The following is a 22,113-nucleotide window of genomic DNA, read 5'->3' on the forward strand; positions in this document are numbered from 1 at the left end:
GTCATCTTCCATCTCTTCGGATTTGAGGGGTCCTCCTCCTTAATTTGAACTCCTAGGTTTGAAAGGTTAGGCTAGTCTTTAGCTATTTTACAATGCTGAGAGATGAGTACATATTTCCTAGCGGTTATCCTAAAATAAGGTTAATGAGGTCATTAAGTAACTAAATTGTTAGATGGAGAATCTCTAGGTTAGGAGACATATGAAAGTATGTCATTAGAAAAATCAAGGTAAATAATGAGTGATTTTTTTTTGGTAGATTGTTCTAGGTTCAAGAACAATAAAAATTAAAGAGATGTAGGAAACATTGGTATTTGGGTTGGGGACAATAATGTTCTTAGAAAGTGATTCTATGCTTTTTTGCCTGATTAGGGTTAATGTTTTATAAAAAAATAATTAAACAGGATTTTCCAAAAAAAATTTTCCTATCTAGGGTGACGAATGACAAGTTACATAAGTGTCATCTAGAAAGTTATCTACACTAAAATGATGTTGACAATTATATTTATGTGACACGTGTCATTTATCTGTCACGAAAATAAATAAAAAAATTAAAAAGATTCAAAATTCATCAATGGTCAGGAAAGAAAGAAGACACGTGGTAAAATATGAGAGAGTTGGCTAGATCAGAGCCAATTGTCGTGTTGGTGTAGTTAGGGATGACACTCCTTTGATTGGTCCACGTGGCAATAGATTGAACAATTATGCAGAGCAACTTCTTTCCCTTTCCCTTTCTTCTCCATTAGTCTTCCCTCCAATTTCTTTTTCCCTTTCAATGCCAGAAAAAAAACAGCATAAATTTGGAAGTGGTTTGCTCAATTTGGTATCCAGTTTTGGTTGTGAAATCGTTTTTGTGAAAGGTAAACAAATAATAATAATTTAAATAATTTCAATTTAAATGTTATTTTTGTTTATATTGCATGTGTCTAACATTGAAATGTTGGTGTAGATGGTGACTAATGAGGAGACCAACACGGTGGTGTTTGACATCATAAGTAAAATACAAAGGAGGAGAGAAGGGATTTCTAAAGACGAGGCTTGACAGAGGAGGAGAGGCAGAGAAATGGAGAACATGTGGAAGAAAAGGGTTTTATGCATATGGCCTTTAGTTTCCCTCCTTCTTATTATTTTTGCTCATGCATAGGTAATATGAAGTTTTCCTAATTTAAAAAGTTAAAACTACCATTAGCTCAGGAAAAAGGCTAGGTATTACAAGGGTACAAAAATTACCCAAGTTTAATCATGAGAGCTCCAACTCCAAACTAAGGGGCCAACTTTTCAACCACTACATCACATTCATTGGTGTGTGCTAGATTTGCAATTTAAATCCAATTAAAAAACTTTTCTTGTTGTCATACTTAAGGGTTAAAAATTTTGAGACAATTTGTTAAAAAGAGTTGTAAATAATTCTAAGTATTAGAAATTCCTTTTTTCTTAAAAAATAAACATGCATTTAAAAATAAATTATTTTAATAATATAAAAACAAATATTTTTATTTCAAAACCTCTTAACTAAAAATCATAAAATTTGTAAAACAATTTAAAGTACTTTTAACAAAAAGGAGAATATTGTTTTTCACACACAAACATAGAGAGAGTAACAATCAGGATGTTATATCTTAGATTAGTGGGTTAGACCACATTAGTTATTAATTTTTTTTTTAAGATTTATATACTTTATTATATTTAGTAGGATTTTACTTACATTATGCTAGTAGGCTTGATCATATTAGTTATTAAGCCTTTTAAATTTTTATTTTTTATTATAAATATTCATTTAAATATCTTTTAAAAGGAAACTTTGATTTTGAATAAGAATTAAGGATTATTTCTTTAGAGAGTTTGTGTGCCTCTTAGGATTTTTGGAAAGAATCACTGCTTGAATCTTATTAAAGATTCCTCACATTCTTGTGACAATTATACATTATTCTTATCATTATCTATTCTTCATTTAATTAAGTTTGTAACACCTCTTTTTTTTATCTTTTTTGAGATTTTTTTGTTTTTGTTTTGTTTGAAATTTTCTTTTCATTTAGATTATCTCCTGTTCATAACTCGTGTTTTCACAAAATCTTTTTCAATGTTTCTTGATCCTAATATATTCTTAAAAATTTATTCTTCGTATCAATTTTGAAATGAAAAAAAAAAAGAATTTTGTAAAATAAGATATGTTCTTTCCATAATGTAAATTTGCTTACCTAATTGAAGAAACTCTAGAAAAGATCTCATTAATTCATGATTGACATTGTAAAAAGCTTAAATTGTTAGATATAATTATGGATAATACTTAAGACGAGAGAATTTTGCACTTGATTTTTGACATTGTTCACTATGACCTAACAAATCTATCTTCAAAGGTCTAAAGCATGCTCAATGAACTAAACCCTAATCTATCATCATCCATCCTTAATCCATCTTCATTCTTACAAAATCTCTAAATCAATAACCTTTATGGGTTCTTCCATCTTTAACAAAGACTCTAAATATGACCCTATAGTAATTCCTGAAATAGCCACAAATCTTCCACAAAATAATCACATTGAAACTGAAACTAGTGATAAGCAGTTCAAGACATTACCAATTGATTCACTAAATTTCATGTCATCGACATAGTTGTCATAAAAGTCAAAAAAGACTTGTGGTTCTAATTTCTAATTCCTTCTAAAAAAGAAACAAATTAAATGTATTGTTTCATCTCTCTCCTTCTACCATTTGTTAGTTCTAATGTAAAATGTCAAGCTTTGAAGTTTGCAATACAAAATATGGTTCCTTAATTAGTGTGGAGGAGAAATTTGGCTTAATTGATGACTTTTCAACGATGGCATATGATTATGATGACAAAAGATGTACTTCGAGTGTGGAGAGAAGGGGGATTAAGGATATAAAAAATCAATTTAAAATATGGATATTTTTATCTAAAAAATTGTGCACATAAAAAGCACATGAGACATTAATTATGAAATTAGACCTTTCAATAACGAAAGCAACTCATAGGTTGCAAATAGGTCTACATGATCAAATATCATGCAAATGGTATTATAGAAATATATAAGGCAGGCATGTTGGTGGCAAAGAGATATACCTAAATGAAAAGTGTAGATTTCTTCGATATCTAAAACAACTCATTACAAAGAATACTTTTCTTTATAAGCATCTTCATGAAAAGGTTTACATGACACTTCTTTTAGGCCTATAACCCTTATATCCAAACAAAGTTTGCAAACTAAACAAATATTTATATGAATTAAGACAAGCAAGTTGGCAACGGTATTTTAAGCTTATTGAAGCTTTGTTGTTCCTTGGATTTACTCAATCAATGATTGATTACTTTTTGATTGTCAAGAAAATTAATTCCGATTTTATTTGTTTGCTTGTTTATGTCATGGCATATTGTTAACTAGCAATTACAACATGTATGATATTTCTTTTGTTAACAAATTTTTAGATGCCAAGTCAAAATTAAGAACCTTAGAACACTAAACAACTTTCTTAGGCTAGAGGTGAGTCTATCCAAAAGAAGAGTTGTTGTAAATAAAAGGAAATATGCTATAGGATTATTTGAATAAGCTAGTTTATTAGCTATAAAATCAACTTTAACTTTTATGGATCCAAACATAAAGTTGTAGGCTACAATAAGATAGTTGCTCATAAACATTATAACTAATAGAAAGTTTATAGAAAATCTTTTTTCTTAGCCACCACTCATCCACAAATATCCTCTATGGTTCAACAATACAATTTACATCCAATCCTTTAGAGTCTCATTTACATGTGTCAATTAGATTTTAATGATTTATTAAATTGGCTCTAACATAGAGTTTGTTATTTTCTACTAACTTTGATGTGAAACTTAGAAGCTTTCCTAACCCTAATTAGACATGCTACCTTCATACAAGAAGATTAGTTATTAGATATTATGTCTTCATTGATTTATCCTTATTGTCTTAGAAGTCTAAAATTAAAAGTAAAATTGAAATTATGCTACTATCCGTTTGACATGTGAAATCCAATGGATACATTACTTACTACATTACTTGACAATTCTCATGTTAACTCTATCTTTGACAACCGTTCTACCATCTATACTATTAAAACTCAACTTTCTATGAAAGACTAAAAACATTGAAATTAATTATGTCATATAAAAAAAAATTTCAATTTGATGTCATTCATCTTTTGCAATTCTCTTTTTCACCTAGTTTGTAGACATTCTTACAAAAACTCTTTATCCTTCCAAGTTCCATTATATGATTTCTAATTCGAATATATATATATATATATATATATATATATATATATATTTTATCTTTTGTAACAAAATTGATACCTTATACATATATTTTATTTATAAGATCTTTTCTTAATTAGAATAAAACCTATTTCTTTTATTTCTTTATTAAAAATTTTCTATAATGCTTAATCATAACAAAGTTTACTATTTTTTTCCATTATTATGATTAATGAAAAATAAAAAAAATATTTTTTAAAGAATGATTTTATTAACGATAGCATATAAAATATGTTTTAAATATATAAAAGTGTTAAATTTTATTAAAAAATATTGTATTCATAATATAAAAAATATATTTTTAATAAAGATATAATTTATAATTAATATTAACAACCTTCTTAAAATAAAAATGTTTTTAAAGATTAAAATCATTTTTTTATTAGATAAAAACTTAGTTACAAAGTAACATTAACAATATTGACTCAGTCATTATTAACTATGTTATATAATGAAAGTTATATAACAATAAAGACCAAATTTCTAAACTGAATGAAAAAATTTAAAAGCTAAAACTAACTTTAAATATTTATGTGAATAAAAAATTTATTTAAACTGTAATTTTAGTACTAGATAAAGTTTAAACCCCATTCCTTATTTATCACATATTGTCTCTTATATAAATTTTATCAAATAAAAAGTTAAATATATATTTAATTCAGTTTATTTCAAAGACATAATTACTTATTCTTTTTCAACCTTTTGAAAAAACTTTCGATAAAAAAAGGTAATTGTTTTTCTAAAAAAGACAATTATTTTTTATTTTCCTAAAAAGTACATTGCTTTCATTTATCGCACAAAAGTAACGAAACGAGAACAGATTTAAGGGAAGAAGAGGAGATAGAAGAGGTAGTTTAGCTATGTTATCAACATCATCATATTCATATATTCTTTCATCTTCTTAGCCTCTTAGGTTAGGGTTCTTTCTCGCCTGCAATTTCATTCACCCACACCTCAATTCTATTCCTCACCGACACTGCACTCTTGTTTGATACGGTTCCACCCTCTTCGCTTATCTCCAAATTTTGCCCCCCATTCTCAACGCTTCTTATCCACACATTCTGGTCTTTTTTCTTCTTCTTTGAAACCCTATGACATAGATTTCTTTAATATTTGATTATCAAATTCGAAATGTCTATTAAACTCTTATAATTTTATGTAATTTGGCTTTTATTATAGTTTGTTGTTAATACTTTATTTTTATATATTTAACTCCATTGTTGAATAGGTCCAATTAATTGGTGGATTGGATAAAGAATAAATACACAAAATGGCCTTCGTAGCCCATCAACCGCAGGTACTTGGATTGTAATTTTATTTATTTGTTCACAATGTCTCCCGACGTAATGTGTTTACAATTTACTTTGGATTTTATCTTTCCACTGCTATTATGTTTTATTCTTGTTGTTAATCAAATTACTAGCTATAGTAATGGTAAAATGTCAAATGATGTGATTTATTATCGTTAAAGTTTAGTGTCCGTGTTTTATATGTACGCTCTAGCTTTTCATTGCAGAATGATGCCCTCAAAGTTTAGTTCTGTTGCAGTTTTTATATCTAAGTAGATTGTTAGTGTAGTAAAAGATGTTTCGTGGTGGTGAGGATTCAACTGTTGTATCAAATTTAATAATTGGAGCATCGAAGTTTCACCCATTAGTTTTGAAATATCCTGAATCAGAAGATCAAGATTTTATTGACAGCTGAAACTATATACATCTCTCTGTCTCTCTGGTTCACTAAGTGTTGTTAGATTTTGACTTATTGTCTTATTGTGTTTTTTACGGGGGTTTTTGTGTTATAAGATATTGTTTTGCTATCATAAATTTCCTTGTTCATATTTGTGGTGCTTGGGTGTATGAATTATGGATTTCATAGATGATTTGTTTTCTTTTCTCCAGGGCTTATATGTGACATCTTCCTCAAGGCGTTTGCCATGGAACAAAAGGATGAAGTTGAAGCAGTGTTTAACAAAACATCACATGATTGGAAGGACTGACTGGCAGTGCCTATTAAAGAGGAATATTTGTTTAAGGTGGAGACATGTTTGAGTCCTGGTGATGGAAATTAAATCTTTGTTGTATGGGTCACTTTAAGAAATTTACAACTAGATAATATACTGATAGAGGTGGCTGCCAATAAGAGGTGGCCCTATGATAAGAGTTAGCATAATCAAATTTACACCTAAATATGTTTACATTACTCTTGAAATAATGTTTGTCATCCTCAGATAGTTTTCTTCGGCTTGTAGAATTGGGGGTTCATATTGTGCAAAGAAAATGATTTTTGAAGAGATAAAAAACAAATCTGTGCTTGTAAACATTATTTACCCCGAATGTTTGATGCGTTGCCTTTGTATATTCTCTTTTTGTTTCTGATACCAATATTAAATTTCGTATTTATTGATTTCAATATAAATTCATATTTTTTATTCAATATTTTATCTTTTTGTTAGTTGGCCACCTTTGTGATTGTTCCACAGCCAGAAACATACATGAATTAAATGCAAATGACCTTTTATTTCTGCTCTCTCAAAGAGTTTATTGTTTCCAGTGTAGGGCCTCCATGCTTTTGTGTATCGAAGCTCAGACCTCTGAGGATTTCAGGCTTCAAAGGCAGCACCCAAAATGATGATTCTGGAGTTAGGGCTAATCGATTGAAGGCACCTAAGACCTCTGTTAGAATAGGAGAGAGTGAGGAAGCTCATAATGTACCAGTCTCTTATGCATCTGAAACAAATGATAGCCTTGCACCATCATCTGCGATTCATAGACTTTTCAAAAAATGGTTGACATTGTTACGAACACAACCATCAAGCCAAGAGGTGGAGGAAATTTTTGGAGAACCCACCTCAGAGATTTTACCAGGAACTGTACAAGGGACTCAAATTAAGGAAAGAGCCAAAGTTTTGAAAGTGGCATGGTCCCATTTTCTGGCCCTAGATGCAACAATAAAGATTCCTTTGTTAATATTGTAAGTATGATGGTTTTTTCCCTCTCTTAATGTTATGCAATCTCTGTGAAAGGAGGATGTGTGTGGATTTTTTATTGTACCACATTCATGTTATGTTATTATTGTCTTCAAGTTAATTTGTTATCTGATTGTCACATTTAATTTCATCATGCACAACTTCGATGTCTTGATTGAAGCAAACTTTAGGTTGGAATTTATGGAGAAAATGAATGAACAAGGATGTGTAACATGCTTGCTTCTTAGTCAATATTGTATGTAACTAGGTTCTGGATCATTCTTCAACTTTCTTCTCATTTAAAACAGCATTGATTGACAGCAATGCTTTTGCGTGTGTTCTAATTCTATCTTTTCTCTGCAGTGTTCCTTTCTATCTGGCTGTTAATGTGAAATATGGTGCTGAAGTTTCCAAGGAGTTAACTCCTTTATGGGTTTTGGGGCCACTAATTGTGGCTATCTACATCATGATAATCCGTGGAGTGTGTGCACTCTATGCCTTCAGCTTCAAACAGACTGTCAAATTACTTAAGAATTCACCCTCTTATTGCATATTGGCCTTCAACTACATTTTCCGTGGCAAGCTGAAAGAAGATATTGCAACTCTTGCTTTGCAGCCTATATTGAGTGTAAAAAATAGAGATTATAAACAGCTAACAAGAAGAAAGTTGAAAGAATTGCAACAATGGATAGTGGAGATGTATCTTGATTTTGTGGAATCAATATGGCCCTATTATTGTCGGACAGTCAGATTTTTGAAGAGGGCTAATCTTATTTAGGTTTGAAAATTGAAAATATTCTTGAGGGTAATCTCCATATAGGTTAAATAGGAATGATGGAGATGATATTCTGTAGTGTTGAGATTTTCGAATGCGAATCTGGCCAATCCCATTTTCTGTTGGGGTTTTGGTGTTTAGAGCTTGTTAATGGTATTGAGGAAGTTACTAATTCATGTTATATTAAAAACGTTACTTTATTCTTAGATTAGGCTGTAATTTTCTTATCATTGAATCGCTGCTTATGTTTCGATGTTCTATACTAATTTGATTCCATTCTACAACCGGTCATTTGGCAGCTTCTACTAATGGTAGATAATATAAAAAGTGTAACTGCCTGTGCTTGTTTGTTTACAAAATTTGTAACAGGGGAAACTACTGATGTGTAAACCATGTGGTTGAGCAAGCGATTGATTAGGCTACGCCGAGTGTTCGTACATTAACCACCAGAATAGCCAAAAGATGTTTTCAACATGGACACATTTTATGATGTGGGACTTATTTGTCCTATTGATTGTAACATTTTTCAGTTAGTATCCGGAGAAAATATATTGCTTGTAGAATGACCCGGCATATTGAGGGAAGAAAGCCCAGATAAAGTACTTTAACCTCCCTCGTTTAAGAATTTTTTGGAGATATTGATGGATTGTTAAAACAGCGGACACCCCATTGTGAACTAAGATGGTGAATCTGCTCCTTGCTACTCTATGATATTGCTTCTGGGAGGTGTTATAAGCTCCCTCTCCAGCGAATCCTCCAGGATAAAGTGAATAGATAAAAATAACTTCATTGCAGGATAAAGTAAAATGAGAGTGTGGAAGTATTTGAAAGTTTGATAAATCCCACAATCTGAAATCAGTTCTATTAAACGGAAATTTTGAAAGTTTTACTCGTACATTAAATTAATAATTGATGGTTTTCAGGTCATTTTACACATCACTAGAACCTCAGAAAAACTATGACCAGGAAATCCATTGGAAAAATTTACGGTTGAGGCCATGAGCATCTCCACTCATAAATTCCAGAATTCCTGGTACTAACGGCATGATTTGCGTTAATTTCTCTACAACAGCATATGCATTGATGCTTTCGCAAGGCCGCACATTACTTCAGTTGTTCTTCTTTACCACGTGTTTCCCATTGGGAATGTTGGCCTGTGTGTCTGCTGGTGGAGTTGATCCATTGCTGCCTTGGTCTTCAAAACCTACTACCGGATCAACATATGTCCTCAAACAAGTCAACCTAGACAAAAATTTCGAAGCACAGATTGATAACTGGAATGTTAGTGAATAAGTTTATGCCTATTAGGTTATTTTTCTTGTACTGATCTTTTTTTAGGAATAAGTATAGAGACTAACAACATTGAGTTAGTCATTCTTATTTGTAATTTTCTCTAACACGGAACATGCAAGATATTTTAGTTCATAGCTCTTGCTTACCTGCTTGCCTTTATAATTTCATCATCTATTGTTATTTGCTCATCAAACATGTTGCCTGCAAAAAATGATATTTACAGTCAATTAACAATGGATTTGGGTGGAGGTTAAAATTTATATTTCAACATATAAATAAAGATTTAAACTCATTATAAAAAGTTGGTATGAAATAATGCACGAAGTTCTCAATTTTTGTTTTCACCCAGCTTTCACATGCAAATGATCATAACAGCGGAGACTTATGGTAAACATTTCCAGCGCCAACACCACAAATGCTTCTCATCAAACAAGTTAGGGAGATTGGATTGGAATATTTATCTTTTCTTTATTCATAATGTAGGACTATTTTGTTTAGCATTTCACATGCAAATGATCATAACAACGGAGACTAATGGTAAACATTTCCAGCGCCAACACAACAAATGCTTCTCATCAAACAAGTTAGGGAGAGAAATGCTAAACAAAATAGTCCTACATTATGAATAAAGAAAAGATAAATATTCCAATCCAATTCCCTTAGATTTCATTTTACAACATCACAACAGTGTACAATTGTCATACAACGCTACAGTATTTCATCTCATTAGTTTAAAATTACATCAACTACACTTGTATTTTTATCCTTCACTAGTTTATATTCATTAAGATATTTAGAAAACATGAATACTTAACTTAAATAAAGATAATTAGGAAATAAGCACAAAAGCAATTGCTGTGGAAAATGTGCTCCAGAATTGTAATATATATGTTAATACCATAGTTAATAGCATAGTAACGCTGAAATCATACAGCACAACTTAATGCTATACGAGTGTGGGAACTGCTGCAAAATATTCACCAAGTTATGGACAATGGGGTCATGTGTAAATAAAAGAATCTATAATATCAGTATCCGGGAAAACAGGTGTAGAGTTATCTACATATCCATTTTCAAATGGCTAATGTTGCATACCTCCATAAGAGCTTTTTGTAGTGAAATATTTTGCCAACAAACGTTGAGTGTATTCAGCATCATATTTTCTGAACCTCTCAATGCACTGCGTGCTGTCCAGATGACTGTAAATTGTAAAATTTAGTGAATTACCTTAATCTGGACAGAGAACTTGCAGTTAATAGCACTTTCCATCAAAATAATTTAGATTTGTGTCCTTTAAAATATTAGGCACATTACCACAAAAATAAAATAAACAAGAAGGATTAAATCAGATAACAGAGGTAAATCAGGAAAATTTAACACTTTTGGAATAGCTTCCAAGGGAAGGCAGTGATTATGATATGCATATTGGGGAAACTACTGGATCTGTTACTGACAATGAAGACATATGACTAAAGAGCTCAAATGAGCATTGAATTTATTTACAAATATCCAAGGGAGATTCCACTCTGTGCACTATGAGATACTGAAATGGCACTAGTCTTCCTAAACCACCATGGTAAGGAGGAATTTGAATTGACTATATATGCAGGACAAGTAGAAAACAAAGGACAAGTAATAACTAGCTTATTTTAGTTTCAAAACCATACTCAATGGAGAGAAAACAGATTTAGCAATTATATGATGAAAAACCAACCAAGAAAAGTAACTAAATTTCATTACGTCTTAACCCCACATGCATCAAAGAATGTGACTAAGTTACAAGTTACAACCAAAATAGATGGTTGAATAGCAGTATGGTTACCCAAACAAATATCAAGAAGTTTTATGTTTCCAATTAAAATTACAGATTGCTCAGATAATGATAATAGGTTACAAGAGTTTTCATTCAGAAAATAAGAAAGAAATGAAGTATATACATGGGATGTTTTAATATGCAGATAACAGCAACAGTTCGAACACAAAGAACAATATTTTGGAGCTTAATCACTATATCAAAAATGGCTTTAAATACTTCTACCATTGATGACATCTGTTGCCAAATAATTTCTACTATCATGCTCCACTAAGGCTTGAACCTGAGGAACTGAAGCTCCAAGTGAGTGAATTTTACTCACAATATAAGTGTTTATATCTCATAGGAAGCACCTATAGCATGGCCATACTATGGGAATTAGGCTCACTCGAGTGGGGATTAGGTTCACATCTAAAGGATGTGGAAACACCTCATGGGTAACCACACTGGGAAATGTTGATGATCTTCTATGAGGAGGAAGAGAGGGTGAAAATTCAAGGCTCCTAAACTTGAGTACTCAACCAACAAGAACAACGCATAATCAAACTTGGAGCAATATGAAATATTCTCCCAAATTCCTTCTAAAATTTCCATGACTATTCTCATTTGCATGTTCTCACCCTCCCCAAGATTTATCTCTATTTTATCACAAATATGGATACATAGTCTGGAGCTTCCATGTTGTTCAATTTCATTATCCGAGGTGGTTGTGATTTATGCTGCTGTAAGCATCCATTCTACACACTCTAAGAAATTCAGCCAGAGGACGTTGTTTTCTGTTCAAGATCTCTAGAAAACTCAAAACTAATTTTTCTTAAGAAAAGTATTTTTATTGGTACACCAAATGAACAGTGTAATAACGGTAAAAGAGAAAAACAAAAAGGAACTTACTCAAGACCATTGCTACACTCAGGTTTTCCGTGATCATCCACCTAAAACAGAACAAAACCCTCGAATTAATTAGCAAAGAGGCTCGCATGAGTGAATTTGAAGAAGAAGAAGGGTAAGATGGTTGACCTGGTTCTTAGGTGAAGACACGCTTGCCATTTTGTTCTCCGCACCAAATTCAGCTTTGGATTTTCCCTTTTGGAATCGATTCGATAAAAGAACAAATGCGACGTTTTTGAGGTAATCTTGATTCCACCCTCCAACAAAGGGAATGCCCAATGGAGTAAAATAGCGATCTTTAGTTACATCTCTCATCCGCTAACACCAACACTTTACGAATCCTGATTTCTAATAAAAAGCGTTCCAACTTATCTTCAATTCAAATGTTTTCAACAACTATTATTTATTTATTTATTGTATTACGTGACTTCAATATTTTTTAAAATTTTTTATTTTAATGTAAATTTTGAATATTTTATAATTTGTTTTTAAATTTTATTTCTTTTATTTAAGGGTATGCTTATTTTGGTTATATATATATATATATATATATATATAATATTTAAAAATACTAAAAATGTCCATGATTTTGGAACCTTTGGAATTGTTTGAAGTTAGAAATTTAAAAATAAAAGAATTTTTTTCTCATAAAAATATTTAAATGTATTTTATTTCAGAAGAAATTAATATATCTTATAATTTATTCAATTTAATGTCGAGTTTTTTTTTTAAATACAAAATTTATGTGTTGTTGTTTAAGGGCTGGTTATCAATGAAAATTAGATTTTTTTTAAAAATTTATATTTAATATTATTACAAATTACTACGTAAAATTTTAATTTTTGATTAAATAAAAGTACCAACAATATGGAACTTGCACATAATTTTTGTTCTTATTTTTCCTCTTTTAAGATTTTTAGCACTATTAATAACTAGTTTTAATTTTTTTTACTAAGATAAAATTAAAATTTTGAGTAAACTTTCAAATATCTTTTTGTCTAGTTTACCACACTATTAATAAATTGATATACTAAACCTAGACTAAAATGTAGTAAAATAAAAGAAAAATAATAATATACCCTTAAATTAAAGATGGATATATGCTTCGCTCACTTTAAAAAAATAAGTATTGTTAGTTTCTTCTTGAATCGTAAGCACATGAGATTAAGGGTACCTTTAAAAGAATAACCTAATTAAGAACTTAAAGTTCCACTCTCCTTTTTTAACAGACAAAATTTATTGTATTTTTGTCTATTTTATTGTTATTGAACTCTTCAGAGTGATAAACAATTATAAATAACTTTTTTAAGAATATATTTTATTTATCTATAATTTTTAATTTGGAAGCTTATTTAAATATTTATTAATAAAATTTTGAAAACGGCTACTATTATTTGCTGAAAATACTTATTTTATTGTTTAAATTTTTTAAAATTTTAATATATGATTAAAGACATGCAATAAAATTTTATACACGGTAATTTTTTTATTAAAAATAATAAATTATTATAAAATGCAATATATTAATAATATTAAATGTTATAATTTTCAAAATAAAAAATAAAATTAGATGTAGATTATACCAAGAATCTCACCGAAAAATAAAAGAGTAAAAGAGTCAGATAAAATGTAATTTGTCAAAAAATTTATTAATATTATTAGATAAAAAACAATGGGAGTAAAAATAAAATGTTGGCCTAGCACCTCGACCTCGGTAACATAAACGAATTCAATCTTGTACCCAGAAACCTGAAACCTACGGGTGTGGCAGTGGCATACGTTGTAAGACTCACACTATGTGTTCGAGTTTGGGTATGAATGGTTGGGTTTGGGTGGAGTGAGTGTGATTAAGGCTCAGCTTGACCCTTCTACGTCACCACCTCGTTGCTTCATTCACTTTCTCTTATTATTGTTATGGCAAATACTAAATTCGGTTCCTCAATTTCTTGTTTAGTGCCTTCTCTTTCTTCTTCTCCTTTCCAACGCACAAGAGTTGCTCAGGTACTACTCACTCTTTCTTTATGACCCCCAAATCAATGAATGAATAAATAAATTGAGTTTTTTTTTAGATAAGAATCGTAGGATAGGGTTGTTGCTGAATTTTGCTTCATCAGAAGAAAGTTCTCTCCTTTCAATGCATTGTTAGGAAAAATCAGGTTGATGAATTATTCGTCTGTTTAGTTCAACAGAACTCTGGTCAAGTGAAAAAAAATTCTTCTTGTTTCGTTCACCCTTTGGCATTGTGAATATTGATACTAAAACCTTCATTCTTTTATTGCCTTGTAAGTGTAACACCCTTGTCAATTTTATTCAAACTATTACACCAATTCTATGTTTTGATGAGAAACTGATCAATATAAATTTGATAATTGGATCTTTTCTTAAAAATCAGGGAGATAAACTGATATCATGATCTTCGTATGAAGGATGTATGAAAGAAGGAGCTTGGTTTTTCGTTATTTACTCCAGTATTAGCTATGTATTTATCAGTAATTAATGGTGCAGTGAGCGTGTGAAGTATTTGTAACTACCAATGGTATGCTCTGCTAAAAAGGATATGTATTGCATTAGTTATAAGGTGGTTATAGGAGCTGGGCTGCGAGTTTAGTAGTTAGTTAAATCATGGCTAACTTGTTTCAAGTTTCCTGTGGTGATTAGTTGTTTTTGATTTAATTCTATTAAAATTAGAGTATGGTTGACACTGTTTAATTTTTATCTCAGTTAATTTTCACTATAAATAATTTGCGCTATTGATTAATGACTGGATATATTTTTTTATGAAAATTGACGATGATGAGGTCGTGGAACATGACATGTCTTAATCTATGCTTTTTCAGCTTTGCACATTTTTGCTAGATATTATTTTCTATTTGAGTAATACCATCACTTGGATGAAATCCATTTCATTATACTGTTATTCAAAATTGTTAACTGCTGTATCTTGAGTATTGCTTTAATTACTGTTACATGTTTTCTTTTCTTTTAATATTCAGTTGAGCTTATCACAAGGGTTGTTTGTCAACCAACTAACAGGTGCTCAGCTGCAAATATACACTAAAGGTAGCTTGCTTATTTATTGGTTGATTCCTGGAATTTCTGCATTCTGCATTAAGCATTCTACTGAATTGCCTTTTCTTCATGCTATAAAGTCATAACAATTTTGATATGAATGGTTCTTCCAAGCATATTTCTTGAATAAATTTGTTGTAGATGTAAATTGCAGCCCTCCCTTTAATTTTGGCCCATGTATGGATTAGACCTTAGGGATCTGGAAAGGTGCAAATGATTGCTGAACTTCACACTCTGTGAAAAAAGCTCTATTAAGAAAACCATTAATTATGGTACTATTGAAGATTGAAAAGCTGAAAGGATACTGCATTCTAGATTAGAACCACATTTGCCATTTCCTCACATTTGTTTGTTGTCATGTGACAATTCCATTATATGGTTAACAGTCTGCTTCGGGGAGGGTGTTTTTTGTACAAAGTGTAGTGTTCAAAGAGGCCATTTGTTTTGCACACTGCAGACCTCAAAGTGTAGTGTTCAAAGAGGCCATTTGTTTTGCACACTGCAGACCTTCTGGTCTAATCTGCAGATGGATCAAAGTTGAAGGGTGTGAACTGAATTTTGCTATATATTTTATATGAACTCCTCTGGATATGTCTCTGTTAACATTCTTTTGCATTGGTATCGTGATCAGACAAATCATGCCAGTTTAATTTTATACATGGAACGCCGAAGTTAAAGGGAAAGTTACAGAAACAGCATAATGCACTTTTTGTTGTCTCTGAGGATCAGTCACAATACAGTGATCTTGAAACAACTGCTTTGGTGTCAGAAAATAATGATACTATTGCGGAAGACATCCCTCCTGCAAGCAACTTATATTTTCATTTATCAGGGAGTGATGGAAAACCAGGTTTAATATCGTTTTATAACCGTCCATACAGAGGAGATAGTAAGATCCTTTTATCAAATTCAGAAAGAAGACAAAACAGCATATTGTGGTTTATGGGCCCTGCAGTCCTTGTTGCTTCCTTCATCTTTCCTTCACTTTATTTACGTAAAGTGCTTTCCATCATTTTTGAGGACTCTTTGTTAACTGGTAATTCCTTTGAAGAAAGACTCTCCAATGTGTTTGATTGTTATAGTATTTGATACTATATTGCTCTGCAGCAATTTGCATAACTTACTGTGTGTATGTGAAGTGTTTTTCATCACTTTGCTGTAGTTCATAGTAAGTTAGTGATATCTTCTTGAGTCAATATGGATAAGCATCTACTGATGAAAACAGAAGAGAAAAGGGGAATTAATGGTATTTGGTTTTGATGATAATTAATGATGCTAGGGAAAACATTTTAGATGTTCGGATATGGGATATGATGCTCATTGCTTGATTTGGAATTATTTGTATCTTGATAAAACAAATGGAAATAATCATTAGATGATTGGACAGAAATGGCCACTAAACTATACAGACATGTGATGGATGATAAATTTTTCAACTTCTATATCAATAATCAACAAGCGTTTACAAAAATTTGAAATTGGTATCGAAATTCAAGATGTTTGTTGAGTGGCAGGGAAAAAGAGTGTTTGTAGCTAACATAATTCTTGTTAATCACGAGCCGCAACATTGGTAGTTGTGAGATGATCCATCCTCAAACATTATAATGTTCAATTGCTTGCTTTAGCTCTTTTTTATTATTATCATCATTTCTTTCTTTCTTAGCTTTGAATTGTGCTTTCATCTCTGAACTCTTAAACTCTGAACTATTTTTCTCGTTGTCTGCAGATTTCCTCATATTATTTTTCACAGAAGCAATTTTCTATTGTGGTGTTGCGGTATTCCTTTTTATACTAGACCATTTAAGAAGACCCGTTCAACTGGATCCTGCTGCAAACAATAGTGAAAATTTGCCCCCTCAATTGGGGCAGAAAGTATCATCCGTTGCTACCCTGGTGCTTAGTCTAGTAATTCCAATGGTCACTATGGGTTTTGTCTGGCCATGGACGGGCCCTGCAGCCTCTGCAACTCTTGCTCCATACCTTGTGGGTATAGTTGTCCAATTTGCATTTGAGCAGTATGCCAAATATCGCAAGTCACCTTCATGGTCAGCTATTCCATTAATCTTTCAAGTAAGGGCAATCCATTACCCGTTTGATTAACTTTCTGTTTGTTGTCTTAATGGTAAAAGGAGTAAAGCAATTTATTTAGTTTTGCCTAATTTATAGTCCAAGTTTACATGTTGATTATCTGGGTTATAGAAAATTGCTGTTACATTTTAATTTAGTTTGTTCTCTGTCTTTCTGGATTGAATCAACTAAAATATTTCAAATATTCTTATGATCACCTTTCTTGATTTTGTTATTCATATAATAAACTAATACAAAGTGTTATTAACAGGTATATAGGTTGCACCAACTAAATAGAGCAGCGCAACTGGTGACAGCTTTATCATTTACAGTTAGAGGAGCTGAGGTGACCTCACATAACATGGCTATAAACAGCTCTTTGGGTACTCTTCTAAATGTCCTACAATTCCTTGGTGTGATTTGCATTTGGTCCTTGTCTAGCTTCCTTATGAGATTTATCCCTTATGCTTCCACAACTATGCAGTAAAGTAAAAAATTTCATGTAAAGTTTGTTAGCAATATCATCTCACACATCAAATCACCCCCCTCCCCCCAAGTTCATCTCCGTGCAGAATATGTAGATCTAATTGGGTTTATTTTTTTGTGGTGTAAAAACTGTTAAGTCTAATTGAAAATTTGGGCACTAATCCTCTGACTCATCTAGAATAAATGGTGGTTACAAGAATTTGTAATTGAGGGCTTTGGATACTGATGAAACAAATGTAGGAACATTTATGTTTCTACTTCTTTTAAAGGCATGTGTTTTGAATGAAGTACTTGTGTTCTCGAGTAAAAATATGTCATTTGCACAAAAAATAAAGAAAAAAGTGGGAATCAGACCACTAAATCATATATTAATATATACAGAAATGTGTCGAATTAATAGCTAACTAAAGCAGTGGAAGAAAAGAGCCCTTCACAAAATTTATATCGTGCTTGTCAATAAGGCTATGCTGTGTAAAGATGTTTGCTCATGAGTACTGTTGCCTTACATAGTTTACATTTATGTACAGTCGTTACTATTCTTTTGTATTAATGTGTACTGCTGTTATTATTCTATTGGATTACCATAAATAGGATAGAATCAGCCATTAATAGTATAGATTAGAATCACCTAATAATAGTCTAGAAATTCCTGTAATTTAGCTTAGATTTCAGCATAATATTCTTTGTACCTAGATTTATATATTGAATGAAAACTCAGGCAATATATATCTTTTGCCACTCTAAGTTTGATAAGTACGACTCTCTAAGATCTATGAAATAAGAGTATTAATTGAATGTCTCAATGATTTAGTTGATTAATTCTTATACCAAAAAGTATAGACCCCAGTATTATGCAGACGTTAAGCTTAACTTAAATTATGAAAGATATTTTTTTTATATATAAAATTGTCTCAAAATATATAAAAATAAAAATCATTCACTAGGACTTGTGTGCATTTGTTTGTCTTATCATAATCCGGTCTTTCTTTAAGCTTATTTCATAAAACTCATGCTTAATGGATAGATTCAAAAATGGTTTGTTTCTAAAACTCCCCCCCCAAAAAAAAAAAAAAAACCTCCCGAAACTAAACCAGAGTCAACAAATTATTGAAGAATCAATTGTACAAGGAAATTCAAGTTTGTTCTGGAGCAAATTTACGAAAAATTTTAACATTCTAAAATGTCTATGTGCGTACTTACGTATGCATGTGTCCAAGACTTATTTCTAGAGCATGTGAATTCCTTAATCTACTTATTCTATGAATAAATCTTGCAAATTTATCCCATTTGACAACTTTTACTGGAATATGAAATTGATAAATTCAACTGTGATATCATTTTAATGGCTATGTATATTAAATTTTAGATAAATTGTTAGCAAATACTTATATTTTGAAAAGTATAGTATATGCTAAAAATATAATCGAATAATGAAATATAAAATAATTATTAAAATTAAAAAAATTTATAAACTAACGAAAATACTCATTACAATAGTTGGGGTAGTAACATATTTATAATAAATGGAGTAAAGTAAGCAAGATTTGTTTGCCACACACAAATATCAGTTTCATTTAACTTAGGCCTTTTTGTTTTAAATAGTTACGAAGTTTTAGGGTGAGGATGAACTATTTATGAGCAGAAGAAACCACTCTGGCGAGGTAGTGGCATTACAATTTAGCTACTAATATGAATTTCGAATCCAAACAAAGCGATGCTTGAATGAAAAATTGACTAAATGAAAGCAACACTGATTAGCTTGCTACTGTAAATTCACATTATTGAAGCCATGATTATGTTAGGGAAATGAGTTTCCAATTTTTGTTTGAAAATAAAGTTTCACATTGATTAACAATCAAAGAAGAAAATATAAGTACAACTACCATAGGCATGTGGACAAAGTTATACTTCATGACTCATTAAAATACTAAAAACAACTTAAATATATTTTTCATTTCTATTTTTTTATATTTTTAATTTTAATTTCTTATAGTTCTGATACAGTCCAAAACTTTTGTATCGACCACAATGGAGCATTTTGATGCTAACATGTGGGTAACGATGGAGGTGATGGAGCACTCACCCGAAAAAAGAGAAAGCACTCGGCCACTAGGAGTCTACATTACTCAAGTGCAAGAATAAATTGGCAATTATATGACATTTACAAGATGGTTAGATCACCTTATTCGTTGAAGACACACGAGAAAAAAAAATTAAAACGCAAGTAAACTGCATGCTAAAAAAGACTAGATTTAAAACCAGCAAAATTGAGATGATGGTGAGGAATTTGATTAAATTACGTAAAATTATATGTCTTTTTAAAAAGACAATTGTTAAATTTTTTTTAACAAATATTATTTAAGGACAAATGTTAACTACTACTATTAAGATATTGGTGACACCAGTTAAAAAATAAAATTAATATTTTATTTAAAATATAATTGATAAACACGGCATGTTTGTGCATGAATTCCTGAAAACTGAGCAAAGGTGGAGAATTATTAAGATAGCACTGAAAGCAAAGTTAATGGGTTGAAAAATGAAAAATAACGAACGATACATGTTACCTTGTCTTCAATGTTTGGGCTTACATGTATTTGGAATTTCAGTAAATAGCATTGTTTTTTGGCCCTTCTTTTTTATTTTTTACACTCTTATTTTTTTTAAAATGTTTTTAATTATGCTTTTGAAAACTAAATTCTGAAAGTTTAAAAGTTGATTTCTAAAATTTTGATTTCAAAAAGTTGTATATTATAATTCTAGAATTATATTTTTAGAAGTCTGTTTTACTTTTGAAAATTAAATTCTAGAATGCAAAAAATTGGTTTTTAGAAACTTAATTTTAGAAGCTTATAACTTATAATTTCAAAATTATAAAAAATTTATTTTCAAAAACTTAATTTGTAAACTACAATTTCAAAATTATGTTTTTGAAAGTCTAGTTTCCTTTTTGGAAAATAAAATTTCAAAAATTGTAAAAAATAAATTTCAGAAAATTGTAAATTATAATTATAATTGACAAGCTTCTTTCTTTTTTTTCAAAAACCAAATATAATTTACAAACTTTCATAATTTAAATTTTTAAAGAAAAAATTTACAATTTTAAAACTTAAATTTTAAAGTTACTAAAAATTCAATGAAACACTAAACCAGAGACACAGGTATGATGGAAAAAAAAAAGGATTAATAAAAACAGTGCATGAACGATTAACACAAACATAATCACAATCACTTTAAAAGGTGATTTAATGACTTAAAAGCTACATTGTAATGTTGCTGTGAAACAATGAAATTGTATATGTTGAATATTTTGATTGTAAAAAAGACACCCAACCTTCAAGATTGTAACACACCCCTCAGTTTTGATTGTAACACATTTCTATTTTGAACTTGTAACTTCAATAATGAAGCAGTTCTCTACTCTGGAATTGACCAAAGCTTGGTGGTCGTTTTCCTCTTTCATTTTCGTCATGTCATTTTTAACTGTAAATTAGGGAGTGTTGTTGGGTTGAAAAAAGAAACACAAACACCACCCTCTCGTCAACTTGATGCCATTATCCAAATGGATAAAGAATAAAGAAAATTAAACTATTCAATTTTGAGAAAAGGTTATTATAATTATATCTTGTTTATACTTTTAATTATTAAAACAACATAAATTTGTAATTTTAAAATCAAATTTGTTTATAATGTATAAAGTTTAAAGTGTTGGATAATGATTTTGTTTGTCAATAATACAAAACTCTATCTATTTGCCACATCATCATATATTGCACTAATTTATTAATTTTTCTTTAAATTCTTTCTCTTCCTCAAATTTCTTATCCCAACATCAGTAACCTTTTGTTTAGGTTTTCTTAATTGTTTAATTAATGCTTAACATCGTTTTTATTTCTTTTAAACTACCTTTAATTATTTGAATTGTTTTACATCAACCTTTTTCCACCTCCAAGAATGATAGAACAAACACCAAGAACGAATGATGTCTTTGGTTTTGGCCTATCTTTATCCATCATGATTTTTATTACGAGCCAAATAAAATTTTATCAAATATGCACATAATTATTTTAATAGAAAAGGATGCACAAAATTATACCAAATAGATAAAAGAATTTCACTTTCTAGCCAAATAAAATTTACAATTATTAAGTTTCTCTGTGTGGAGATTGACATCTAGCTGTATATTAACTCCCAATTATAAAGATCATTGTTATTCAATTTTCTCATGTATCATCATGAGTACTCACTCACTTTCTCATATATCATTATACAAGCTTGAAACCTTAAGGCACTTGTCTTTTCCTTAGAAAACTTGAAGCATTTTGTCACGCCTAATAGACAGTAATGGCCAACCAGGCCACGTATGTCATGCTTGAAGATCTTGGAGAAAATCAAGTATTCCAGTGGCATATTGGGTTTATACCTATTTAGTTGACAATTTTTGAAGTTGAACTAACCAGAACTCTTGTAAA

General features: G+C 30.4%; 3 protein-coding genes across 6 annotated transcripts; 2 read left to right on the top strand and 1 right to left on the bottom strand.

The window, feature by feature from the left end:
• Positions 1-5,106: 5,106 nt before the first annotated feature.
• LOC113848144 lies at positions 5,107-8,387 on the top strand. Of its 2 annotated transcripts, none has more exons than XM_027477541.1 (5): positions 5,107-5,349; positions 5,514-5,582; positions 6,184-6,321; positions 6,834-7,255; positions 7,614-8,387. In XM_027477541.1, exons 2-5 carry the CDS (start codon positions 5,556-5,558, stop codon positions 8,026-8,028), a joined length of 1,002 nt encoding a protein of 333 aa, XP_027333342.1. In that variant the 5' UTR covers positions 5,107-5,349; positions 5,514-5,555; the 3' UTR covers positions 8,029-8,387. The 2 variants fall into 2 exon arrangements, with proteins under 2 accessions (XP_027333342.1, XP_027333348.1); XM_027477547.1 differs by having other exon boundaries at positions 6,184-6,317; positions 6,836-7,255; positions 7,614-8,384.
• Positions 8,388-8,872: 485 nt separating this feature from the next.
• On the bottom strand, positions 8,873-12,346 carry LOC113852986. Its single transcript, XM_027483416.1, has 5 exons — positions 12,149-12,346; positions 12,023-12,063; positions 10,414-10,517; positions 9,465-9,519; positions 8,873-9,267 (listed from the first exon to the last, which is right to left on the bottom strand). Exons 1-5 carry the CDS (start codon positions 12,332-12,334, stop codon positions 9,135-9,137), a joined length of 519 nt encoding a protein of 172 aa, XP_027339217.1. The 5' UTR covers positions 12,335-12,346; the 3' UTR covers positions 8,873-9,134.
• A 1,389-nt stretch (positions 12,347-13,735) lies between these two features.
• On the top strand, positions 13,736-17,943 carry LOC113846051. 3 transcript variants are annotated; one of them, XM_027473897.1, is made up of 6 exons: positions 13,754-13,831; positions 13,974-14,020; positions 15,013-15,079; positions 15,720-16,124; positions 16,815-17,158; positions 17,427-17,922. In XM_027473897.1, exons 1-6 carry the CDS (start codon positions 13,816-13,818, stop codon positions 17,640-17,642), a joined length of 1,095 nt encoding a protein of 364 aa, XP_027329698.1. In that variant the 5' UTR covers positions 13,754-13,815; the 3' UTR covers positions 17,643-17,922. The 3 variants fall into 3 exon arrangements, with proteins under 3 accessions (XP_027329679.1, XP_027329698.1, XP_027329689.1); XM_027473888.1 differs by having other exon boundaries at positions 13,794-13,856; XM_027473878.1 differs by having other exon boundaries at positions 13,736-14,020; positions 17,427-17,943.
• Positions 17,944-22,113: the final 4,170 nt, after the last annotated feature.

This window comes from Abrus precatorius, unplaced genomic scaffold (assembly GCF_003935025.1).
Source record: "Abrus precatorius isolate BTA unplaced genomic scaffold, Abrus_2018 Scaffold10, whole genome shotgun sequence".
Taxonomy (NCBI): Eukaryota; Viridiplantae; Streptophyta; class Magnoliopsida; order Fabales; family Fabaceae; genus Abrus; species Abrus precatorius.